The following is a 12,641-nucleotide window of genomic DNA, read 5'->3' as shown; positions in this document are numbered from 1 at the left end:
TACCTGTCAGCTGCCTCCGGAGTCCGACAGGCCAAAAAGGCCCGATAGGACTCCTTCTTCAGCTTGACGGCATCCCTTACCGCTGGTGTTCACCAGCGGGTTCGAAGATTGCCGCCGCGACAGGCACCGACCACCTTACGGCCACAGCTCCGATCGGCCGCCTCAACAATGGAGGCGCGGAACATGGCCCATTCGGACTCGATGTCCCCCGCCTCCCCCGAGACAAGGGAAAAGCTCTGCCGGAGGTGGGCATTGAAACTCTTTCTGACAGGGGATTCCGCCAGACGTTCCCAGCAAACCCTCACAATACCTTTGGGTCTGCCAGGTCGGACCGGCATCTTCCCCCACCATCGGAGCCAACACACCACCAGGTGGTGATCAGTTGACAGCTCCGCCCCTCTCTTCACCCGAGTGTCCAAAACATGGGGCCGCAAATCCGATGACACGACTACAAAGTCGATCATCGAACTGCGGCCTAGGGTGTCCTGGTGCCAAGTGCACGTATGGACACCCTTATGCTTGAACATGGTGTTCGTTATGGACAAACCGTGACGAACACAGAAGTCTAATAACAGAACACCGCTCGGGTTCCGATCAGGGGGGCCGTTCCTCCCAATCACGCCCCTCCAGGTCTCACTGTCATTCCCCACGTGAGCGTTGAAGTCCCCCAGCAGGACGAGGGAGTCCCCAGAGGGAGCGCTCTCCAGCACACCCTCCAAGGACTCCAAAAAGGATGGGTACTCTGAGCTGCTTTTTGGTGCATATGCACAAACAACAGTCAGGACCCGTCCGCCCACCCGAAGGCGGAGGGAGGCTACCCTCTCGTCCACCGGGGTAAACCCCAACGTACAGGCGCCGAGTCGGGGGGCAATAAGTATGCCCACACCTGCTCTGCGCCTCACACCGTGGGCAACTCCAGAGTGGAAGAGAGTCCAACCCCTCTCAAGAGGACTGGTGCCAGAGCCCAAGCTGTGTGTGGAGGCGAGTCCGACTATGTCTAGTTGGAACTTCTCGGCCTCGCACACCAAGCTCGGGCTCCTTCCCTGCCAGAGTGGTGACATTCCATGTCCCAAGAGCCAGCTTCTGTAGCCGGGGATCGGTCCGCCAAGGTCTCCTCCCTTGGCTGCCACCCAGCCTGCACTGCACCCGACCCCTTTGGCCCCTCCCACCGGTGGTGAGCCCCTGGGAAGGGGGACCCGGCCGGGCCCCATGGGTGCAGGCCCGGCCACCAGGCGCTCGTCAGCGAGCCCCACCTCCAGGCCTGGCTCCAGAGGGGGGCCCCGGTTACCCGCGTCCGGGCAAGGGAAAACGTGATCCATTTTTAGTCGTCATCATCAGGGGTCTTCTGAGCCGTGCTTAGTCTGGCCCCTCACCTAGGACCTGTTTGCCATGGGTGACCCTGCCAGGGGCATAAAGCCCCAGACAACATAGCTCCTAGGATCATTGGGACACGCAAACCCCTCCACCACGTTAAGGTGCCGGCTCACGGAGGGGTATTATTATTATTATTATTATTATTATTATTATTATTATTATTATTATTATCATCATCATCATATCTTTCTTAAAGGAATACTTATTTAGCCCATTATAACAATAAAAAGTTAATATTTTGCCTAAAATTAATTTGATAATTTCATTATTTTTCATGTACAAATAGTACCTTTAAAAACACATTTTGCAACTTGCTTTTGCCTGAAAATGACATCACAAGGGCTCAGGTAACCAATCACAGATCACCTGTTTTTTTAGGTTTGGTCATGTGACATTCACAAGCTGAGCTGTGATTGGTTACCTGAGCCCTTGTGATGTCATTTTCAGTCGACAGCAAGTTGCAAAATGTGTTTTTAAAGGTACTAATTGTACATGAAAAATCATGAAAATATCAACTTTATTATAGGCACAATATTCATGTTTGACTGCCCAAAATGGCTAAATAAGGAAAGTATCCCTTTAATTAAAGATTTATAAGTCTGCAACATTTATGCTATTAGTTAGCCCGTCTATGGCGTATTGCATTGTTTGTTAGCATTAAGCTAAACTTGCTTGTGGGTGTTTTAAATGCAAAGTGTGCATTTTTTTTCTTTAATTAATGTTTAAGTTGACATTAACATTGTCTGTTAGACTGTTTGATGTGATGTGACGCTGCTCTTATCTCAAATTTTTGCTTGTAAGTCAAGGCAAAACAAAAAACAAAACAAAAAAAACAATCGGCCAAACGACCGCTTACTCTTGAACGTGTTATTCACTTCCTCAAATTTCAAGGTGAAAGAATGGCATTTAGAGTATTTTTTTTATTGTTAAGTTTGACTCATTTGAACAGTAACTGACCTGGGACTTGAAGGTAAAACCTCCTTGTTCCGGTGATACATGATCCTTTCTCTGCCTTGAAGAGAAAACATCCTCCCCATATCCAACAGTGGGTTTTTAATCCATTACAACACAGAAACAGTTTTCATGTTTTCATGAATAATTGAGCCCTCCGCTGTTTTAGTCACCGTGATGATGACAAGGACGCACCCCCCTACGATGGCTCGGGTTAGAATCCTCGCTCGAGCAGATGTTGTTAAACAAGCGGCAGGTCATTGGCTCCGTCATTACGGAGGAGTCGTTGCCACCTATAATTGCGTGCCGCTATTCATTAGGGCAAAACGGCAAAATAATCATGTCGGGAGCGTGGACTTGCGTCACAGCCGGCACGCTTCATTCCCACCTTTGGGGCCTGCTTGTCAGTCAGCGAGCGATGAAACCCAAAAATGCACGCACACAAAAAGCGGATGTGACGCCGCATGCTAATGAGACGCTGTCATGAGCCGCCGGGCTGCGTGAGTTGATCCTTATCAACTGTTGATCTTTTTCAAATTGAGAAGATCAGTTAGTGAGCCTTAAAATGTCACAGCTTGTCGCTGCTTTTCCTTCCAACTGGAATGAGTTCTGCAAAAAACAAAAGGCTCCTAATAAAATTCACCACAAATTCGAAACTAAACTTCTACACCGTTGTGGTACGACGGTACGAACACGGCTAAAGGTGCGTGGGCTCCTCCTAGTGGTATGCAAAAGAATTACTGGATTCTATGATCAAATTTTTAATCATATAGTGACTTTTTTTTTTTTAAATCCAGTATATTATATGACTGTTCAGTTGTATGTATGAACACATTTTATTTAATGTTTTGTTGCAGGTTTCTTTTCAAACATTGATTTGGATATTTTTTTTAATTAATCTTTTGCACAATATATTTCAATATACTTAATTGAATCATTAAGTATGTTACTACGGAAGCGTGTTGCATTCACTTGAAAACAACAAAAAATAATTTTTGGGGGGAGCTTTGTTTTTTTGAGTATTTTTTTCTGTTTTTATAAAAATATTGTTTTCTGTTTTACTGAATATTTTTTTCTGTCATAAAAAAAATATTTAAAAATAACGTGGAAAATTATTCAGAAAAACAGGAGGAAAAAATAATCAGAAAACCATGTGAAAAAAATCATTTAAAAAAACTGAAAAAAAATATTCCTAAAAACAGAACACCAACTTCTGTTTTTCTGAGTAATTATTATTTGTTTTTACCTCTGAACTCTAAGCGACCTGTTGCAGACCACTGACCTGTATATATGACTGGATAGCCGATAGCCCATATGCGCCAGTGCAAGCCGTTGAAGTCAATGGGCGGCCATCTTGTTACTGCCACCTCGCGAGCAGACGACTGTATAAACTATACGGTGTAAGACGTACAAGTGAGAAATATACAGCTCGTATAGTTTATAGTCTGCTCGCAAGGTGGGAGTAACAAGATGGCCGCCCAAGTGACTTCAGCGGCTTGCACTGGCGTCAGCTATCAGCTATCCAGTCATATATACAGGTCTGCAACAAGTCACTTGGAGTTCAGAGGTTAAAAAAAACAAAAAACAAAAAAAAACTGACAAACAGAAGTTGGTGCTCCGTTTTTTTGGTACAATGTTTTTTCTTGTTTTTTGGAATATTTTTTTTCCCTGTTTTTTTGAGTAATGTTTCCCCCCTGTTTTTTTCTGAGTAATTTTTCCTCCTTTTTTTCTGAATAATATTTTCTGAGTATTTTTTATGACAGAAAAAATACTCAGTAAAACAGAAAAAAAATTCAGAAAAACATAATAATAATAATAATATTTTAAAAAAATAATAAAAAAAAAAAAAAAAAAAAAAAGCTCCCCAAAAAAAGCGTTTTTTTGTTTTTTTTTTTTTTTTTTTTTTTTTTTTTTTTTTTTTTTTTTCTTCAAGTGATTGCAATACATGCATATTTTGGGATATACTGTTAGGTTTAAAAATTTGCCATTGTTTTGTCAGGAAATTTTACATACAGTGCTCCCTCGTTTTCCACTGGGGTTAGGTTACAAAAAATAGCTTTATGTTTTACATTTATTATAAATGTTTTAAGGCTCTAACCCCTCCCCCCTCCACCACCACACAGTTTATGCACTTCTCTCATTGAGGCATTTACAATTTCTCACATTTCTCTCTTATTTAAAGATTCTCAATGATCAAAACTTCACAAATTTTATAAAATAGCTACATTAATGTAAAAAACAAATGCATACAAAAATAGACTGAACAAAATCCGCGATACAATGAACGAAAAGCAAAAAGTGAACCGCGTTATAGCAAGGCAACACTGTATTGCATAATTGTTGTTATTTGATGTGTCAGTCTGTGTGTGCGCTAAAATTCCCGCAGACTCACTCACTGAATCTGCTCTCCCAGAAGGCGTGTAATAACCGTGACGGTGCTGTTAAAGCAGTCCCATCGCACATAAATATCATATAAAAGATTTTCTCCTCCAGGTTCATCTCAACTTTCAAGTTTTTTTTTTTTAAGATGTGCACTCAAAATGGCCGAAAGTATTAAAAACAGCTGACAGAGGAAAATAAGTGGCACAGTAATAAATAAATATGCACCCATAAGCTGTGTTCGCGCTCAGTGTTTTATTACCGCTGCATGTAAACCTAAGTAGTAAAAAATAAGAACTGAGACGAAAGCTATGAAGATTTTCATTTTCACCCAGTCCAATTTTGAAATGTGACTTTCAACGATGTATTCCGCTTTTTGTGCTGCTGTAGCTTTTCAAGCAAGAACTGACACAAGTGAAGGAGGGAATGAAGCACATCAACGACCTGGCACACCAGCTGGCCATTTCCGACGTCCATTTGTCCATGGAGAACGCTCGCGCACTGGAACACCTCAATAACAGATGGAAAGTGCTACAGGTACGGATTGTTGGTTCCAATGTTAGCCACTATGTTTTGTTTACTTCAAGCTTTTGCACGACAGTGGAAGTTAAGCTTTAGGTAGTTTTCATTTTTACCCACCATTTTTAAACTTAGTCTCAGTTTTAGTCCAATTTCTATAGAGGACTAAAACTGCCAAAATTCAAAATAAATAAATGACTATATAAATAAATAAATGACTAAATAAATAAATGACTAAACATGAAAATAAATATAAATATAAAAATATATAATTTGAAATTTATATTAAAAAATATATATATATAAATGGAAATAAATCCGTTTTTATTTTCACTTTTTGTCATTTATTTATTTATTTAATCATTTATTTATTTAGTCATTTAGTCAGACTTCCTTGTTAGCCGAGCTGCTCACTCGACCAATGACAGGCTGTTTTCTTGGGTGGAGTCCAACCCAATCCACGCTTAGGACCGCCCACTCATTTGAATAACATTTCGACTTGGCAGTACGGCCCAAAACTGACAAACTTACAAAATAAATAAATGACTAAATAAATGCCTAAATAAATAAATGACTAAATAAATAAATAAATGACTAAATAAATAGATAAATGACAAAAAGTAAAAAAAACAAAAAAAAAACAGATTTATATCCATTTATACTTATTTTTTTAGATATAATTTTTGAATTATATTTTTTATTTTCACTTTTAGTCATTTATTTATTTATTTTGTCTGTTATTTATTTCAAATTTTGGCAGTTTTGGTCCTCCATAAATTTCAATCACGCTTGTTAGTTTTTATCATAGTTATTCAACCTCATCCCATTTTTATTGACTTCATTTTTAGTCAACTATAAATCTAGCATTTTATTCATTATTTTAGTCCAAGAAAACATCATTTTATTTGTCTACATTTAGTCAACAAAAACTGTCAACATTTTAGTCTTGTTTTATTCAGGACAATCATTTAACCTCAGTATTTCAGTCAGTAGATTATGGTGAACATTTCGGATCTCAAACTATTCCACAAAAAATTATCTCTCATCTTTTTGATGAAAAACAACTTGACGCACAATTACAGTACAGTATTATCAACAAGTGGCTAATATGGCGCCATGCTATTAGCTAGTAAATTAGCCAGCATTAGCTAGTGGTCGGATTAACATTATTGTTGGAACATTATAGCCGTTAGATTAATGTTGCATTATAACTAGAATTTACATTTTTTTTAAACCGTTCACCGTTAATCCACCTCCTGTATATCCCATGTGTTTGTGCATGTTGCACTTGCTAGCTGCAGATTTGGAAGGGGGTGGGTGTGTCACTGTGTGCCACTTGACAGTGTCACAGTGAAATCTTTGCAGTGACAGGATTTTACAAAAATCATATAAAATGTCCATAAATTATGAAGTGAAGTACATTTTCGTCTCATCTTCATTTGTCAATAAAAATGCATACTGATTTAGTCCCAGTTATTGTTTATTAATGAGGGCTTTTAGTCTAGTTGACTCTAGTTTTAGTCTGGTGAAAAATGTGTGTTGTTATTGTTTAGTTTTCGTTGACGAAATTAACAGTAGCTTCAGGAAAACCTTCACAAAATTTGTCCCACAGGGCTTGCAAGAGTTAAAGCCAATCAACCCTTTATTGTTTAACACATATACATTAAATAACGTGTCTGACAAGGTCATAACAAAACTGGAATCATCTCTCGATTCTTTTTTCCTCAAAATCAATTCTCCCGTTTCATCCGTGCACTTGTTGCCTCGATCAGCCTCGTTTCATTTTGTTTCTTTGCCTCGGAGGCCTTGAAACGGTTCCGAGTGAATCAGTTGGCCGACACGACGACACACAGCAGATTAAACCGGGGGCCTTGTTTTGTAATCCAGTGAAGCAAGTAAAGTTGGCTGCTTCCACAGTCGCCTTTGTCCTCCGCCTTGAACTTATTGGATTGCTGGCAGCCACGCAAGGTCACGGCACGATTCTTCTCAAGCTCTTCTCTCCGAATCGTGTTTGAGTTACACACACACAACATTTCTGTACTGATCATATTTGATATACTCATCACCAACCACTTAATTAGCTACACTTGCGCTAGCTTATTTTGCTAATGACGGGGGAATGATTCGAAACAGCTGTCTGCTTTTTTTTTTTTTTCCTCAGTGCGGCACACTAGCATAATAGAATAGTAAACATATTTTTCCATTAGTACCTCATTTGATGACAAAATGTGATAATGGTCAGTGACTCATTTTGGAAATTTGGTAAAAATCCAGAGTGGTTATGAGAGAACAAGTGTTGTAATAGTTTTTTTTTGCTTTGTTTTTACTGTTACTGCTCATTTTCCATGCATGTGTCAATTTTGCCTGTTTTCTTCCACTGCTTTGAGATTCACCCAAGATAATTGGTGGATGTTTCTGTCGGAAACCTGTGCAAATGTGGTGGGTACACGAACAGTTACACCATGAACATTGTCTGCACTGTTTCATAAAAACACAAATATGTATACAGTACAAGACTACAAGATTCCCCCACGACTCTTCAGAGACCAACATGTGCGTGTGGGGGCGACACAGACAGTTTCCGGGACTGTTTCAATCTCTATTTTAAACTCATTAAACACTATCCTGTAACATTTATGACATGTAATTTTACACACTGGTAAATTAAAAATTCATTAGAGTAGCACATGTCCAAAACAATGACATTTTAAAACTCATTCACTCGCAGCCATTTTCACTGAAGCAACCCTCTTCGCTGTTTTACTGGATTTTGACTGATTTTGCAAAGCCCACAGAATATGGTGTTCTATTGCTATAAAAACCTGGAACCTACCAAAAGAAATATTAGAGTCTCTTCTTTCATCAGGAAAAAAAAAGTATGTTTATATCTGTTTCCGTTTTGCAGCAATTAGCATGAGACTATAGCTAAGTTTCATTATTATTCACAAACCTGTTGAAGACACTGGCAAAAATAGCTTGTTGCAACATGGCCCTGGCTGATCTTGTCATGGTTTTGGTTTGGTTTTGGTTAGTTTTTTTTTATTTATTTATTTATTTTTTTTACTTTTGTTATGGTTCAGGTTTAGTTTGGGTTTCTGTCTTTATCCTCAGGTTTCTTTCAGTTCTGTCATGATCTGTGTTTTGCGTTGTTGTCCTTGTGTGCCCCCCTACTCTTGTCAAGCATTGTCTTGTCCACCTGTTTGCCTGCCCTTCCCCATATGTCAACCAATTAGCATCCTCTTCCTCCTGTGTCTTGCCCAGTTATGTCTAATTGTGTCAATTAGTGTGTGTGTGTATTTAGTTTCTTGTCTCCCCGATGCCCGTTGTCGATTCATTGTTATTTCCTCCTGACATGCTGCTGGATTTTTGCCCCATCGTTCCTCCCAAGTTTGCCTTCCCTGAGTTTGTTTGTTGTTTCTTACCAGTACCTCGTTTACCTCCTTGTTTTGTTCTATTAAATCCCTTTTTGCCTTCACCTCTGTCTCCTTGCCCTGCTTCCCTTCATTTGTGTCCACCACCACACCTCCATCTTGACAGATCTTTTATACTCTGCTACCACCTTCTGGTTGCTTTATGTGATAACTACCATTGCTTTAAGCGACCTCTTCAGGTCAGAAGCTGCATCAAAGCCTTTTGTATGTTCTTGCATAAAATAATAAAAAAAATAATAATAATAATAATAGTAATAATCATAATCATAATCATAATCACAATAATAATAATAAAATATGTAAATACGTTTTTGGAAGTGAAAGAAAAAGTATTAAAAAACATATTTATATATTTTTGGGTTTGAATGAGTTAAACATGTTAATCTTTAGGACAAGTAATCACATTTCAGGGTGGAAGATGACTTTTAGGGTATTTTTGGATTGCTGTCAAATGTCAAGATAGGTGAAATTTAACCTAACTGAACTCGAAAGTAAATCCCGTGCATTCCCCAGATATCGCACGTATATCCTCCAGAATGCCATGAAAATGTAATTGAGACACTCCTGAATCAAATCATCATATAAATTATTTCGAAATGCACATTATTAAATAAATTAAATTAAAAATGAAATCAATTATTATTATTAAAGAGATTTTTTTTTAAAAATTAGTATTATTTTTTGTCAACTTGTACTGAGCAGCCGAAACAGTCCATATTGTGTTCCTGCATCACAACAAGTTTTACATTTCCTTTTTCTATGGTAAGGAGTCCATATTTATGAGGGTGGCTGATCTTAAAGGTGTCATAAAATGTGCAGAAGATCAACTGTTCACTTTGACACTGCCCGCCAAAACTATTTCCATCTTCATTAAAACCTGCCTGCGCTAAACCCCGCCCAACTTCTCTGCACCGTGTTGATTTTGTCCGCCCCGCTCTCAGCGAGAATGGATGTCCGAATTTGATTTGCTAATATTTGTCGATCCATGCTAATGTAGGCATTTGTCTTCCTTACGGCTGCTCGGATTGCCAGAGCGCAGCAGATCACATTCGGCTCGGCAGCAATTAGTTACGTCACAGCAGTTCATTTTCAAGGACGCCCTGAAAAATAACTTTAAAAGTATGCGACTGTGAGTCACTCACACACTCGCCATTTGCTTCAATATTTCAAGGCCCCTTGCTAGTCTTTCTTTGTCCTGAGCGAATCTCTGGGATTGGATTTACCTCCCGATGTTTGCGGATGTGTTTCAACACCCTGCATCCAATATGTTTCATCTAAACAAGGAGAGGACACACAAACTCCCATGTCAGGAGAAAGATCACTGAAGCGAAATGCTCCTACAAGGGTGATTGCAAACTTAATAGTGTCATATCCCACCGTGGTTTTTGTCTTCATGGTTATCGATGCAACACATGCGGGCGGCGATACCCTTCATCCGCCTGACTTTCCGTTCATCCCCTTCCCCCACTTTTCTGCCGGAGGAATCGCTGATCTCGTTCCGCCGCGATTTATGATTCTGTGATCTGCGTCGCGCGTTCTTACCTGATGCTCTTCAAAGGCTCTTCAAAATCCTCCAGGAGAGGAATCGTTTGCCAAAGACATCATTTATATTCCACGCTTGGCTATTAGAGGAGAAGCAGGTGTTGTGCATGTGCGTGCCGCCATTGTGGGGGGATTCGTGACACGCAGCATTATTCCCTTTGATTTCACGTCATGTGTTGTTTCGTGTGTCTTCTCAGGGTTCCATTGAGGAGAGGCTAAAACAACTCCAGGACGCACACCGAGACTTCGGCCCCGGATCGCAGCACTTCCTTTCAAGTAAGTCAGAGACTTTGAAAGACCTTTTCATCATGATGTCACACGACGTACTTCCCGGTGGCAAAAACTCAGATGATCAGATTGGTAAACAAACTCCTCTATGTCAACTCACATTTAAATGTATTTGTAAGGGCTTCTTCACAAGGGCAAAGAAAATCTCAAACACCCAAATTGGGTGGGGGGGAAGAAGAAACCTTGAGAAGGGATCACAAATGGAGTGATTCCCCTTCCAGGAGGACCAGGCTGCAATGGATGTCGCATTGGCAACATTTAAATCAAATCAAATCAAACTTTATTTATATAGCACCTTTCATACATTCAAATGCAACTCAAAGTGGTGAACAATTAAAACATCCATCATACAACAAAAAGAAAAAGCCATCCCTCCCCCTCATATCCCCATGATCGTACCCACAGACACACACGCAAACCACAACATGGCGGGGCACAGAAGAACCCTGTGAGGAAAGGCACCCAGGAGGAGGTTCATCCACACTGATAGGGATGACGGCCAACCACCACAGGGAGCAATGCCATCCCAGAGACCGCCGGCCCACAGTTACCGCGGCCCGCTCCAAACAGACTGAAGCGATCCACTGCTTCCCAGGGCCGAGGGGCCCCTGGGACAACCGCCTGCCCGCAGGAGAACAACAGCCATCCCTCCCAGTGTGGAGGCTCCCCCATGAGGAAACACTGGAGCTAAAAACTTAGTAACTACCAAATACAAGTAAAAACATTTAAACACTCAAAGAAACAGTTAAACACTAGAGAGAAAAAAAAAAGAATAAAAGACAAAAACAAAGCTAAAAGACAATATAAATTAAACAGAATATGATATTTACAATTTAAAACAATATGATATTATACAGGCTGCGCTATGGAGCTATTTGCCCCAAAATATATTTGCAATAGCCGTTTTATTGGATTTTTTCAAAGCCTCTGGCCAATGGTTGTCAGAATGGATTCGGGTTCGAATTGCCCGCCATCTATATGCAGATGTGACGTCATGCACGCAGTCTATATGAAGAGTGAACTCGTCAGCTGCGCTGTCCATTAAAGGCTAAAAAGCCAAAAAGAAACAAATGTTTAAAAAAAAAAAAAAAAAAAACTCGATCAAAATGAAAGTCCATTTAATCCGCTAACATGTGGAACAGTTTACGCTAGTCATGGCAAATTTGTCAAAACACGAACTGCCCAACTGGAATTCAGCATCAACAGAAGTTCATTTCAGCGGATGCTTTGGCGAGTGACACATCGTCACCCGTACTGACTGCAGGTTGTTCAGAGACTTCAAGCAGAAGATTAAGATTCTCAATCTCAACAACCCAAACGCAGGAAAGCTTTCTCACGGTCAGAATCTTCTTCTAAATCGAGCTTTTGCTGATTCGGAGTTCCAATGCTGACTTTCCTCGGCTTTGTGCAAACGCCTGCTATAGGAGTTTGACGTTTTCTCCGGGTGGTAGCAGGTGTGTTTTGTCAAGAACCGATCATGTTTCAAGAAACTTGCCTTGGATAGCGTAACCTTTAGCACATGTCTGATCAAACCGGTGCTGAACTGCACTCAGAAACAGAAAACTTCTTGCTGGGCAACATTTTTGCAACTTCTCCAATGTCAATTGTGGAGCCAAGGGCATGGCAATAAGATACTTGCAAAAAAAATAAAATAAAAATGATACCGCAAACTAGTGTTAATTTCGTCAAAACAAAAACTAAACAAAAATAATTTCGTCAGCACACATTTTTCACCGGACTAAAACTGGACTCGACTGGACTAAAATCCTCATTAATAAACAATAATTGGGACTAAATCAGTATTCATTTTTGTCAACTAATAAAGGGGAGACGAAAATGTCACTTCACTTCATAAAAACTGGACTAAAATGTCCGTTCATGAACAAAAACGAGATGAAAATTACATAATTTTGTAAAATCTTGTGTGCTAATCTGTTACGTCTGTGACACTGTCATGTGACCACACAGCACAAACACATGGGAGAGACAGGAGGTGGATTCAAGGTGAAAGCTTAAAAAAAAAATAAAGAAAAAAATAAAATTATAGTTATAACTTTTCATTAATCCACGGCTATAATGTTCCAACAATAATGTTAATTCGACTGCTAACTAATGCTGGCTAACTTACTAGCTCCTAGTTTTTCATCAAAAACATAA

At 39.9% G+C, this 12,641-nt stretch overlaps 1 protein-coding gene across 5 annotated transcripts in view; it reads left to right on the top strand.

Moving 5' to 3' along the window:
- Positions 1 to 12,641, top strand: part of drp2 (dystrophin related protein 2) — a 241,583-nt gene that overhangs the window by 163,586 nt on the left and 65,356 nt on the right. For all 5 annotated transcript variants that reach the window (XM_077532096.1, XM_077532093.1, XM_077532094.1 and 2 more), the window contains 2 exons: positions 5,095 to 5,241; positions 10,394 to 10,472. In XM_077532096.1, coding sequence (XP_077388222.1) covers positions 5,095 to 5,241; positions 10,394 to 10,472 — 226 coding nt within the window. The remainder of the gene's footprint in view (positions 1 to 5,094; positions 5,242 to 10,393; positions 10,473 to 12,641) is intronic.

This window comes from Festucalex cinctus, chromosome 9, assembly GCF_051991245.1.
Source record: "Festucalex cinctus isolate MCC-2025b chromosome 9, RoL_Fcin_1.0, whole genome shotgun sequence".
In the NCBI taxonomy this organism is placed as follows: Eukaryota; Metazoa; Chordata; class Actinopteri; order Syngnathiformes; family Syngnathidae; genus Festucalex; species Festucalex cinctus.
Note: the sequence above shows the minus strand (reverse complement) of the source record. Positions and strands in the feature narration are given on the sequence as shown.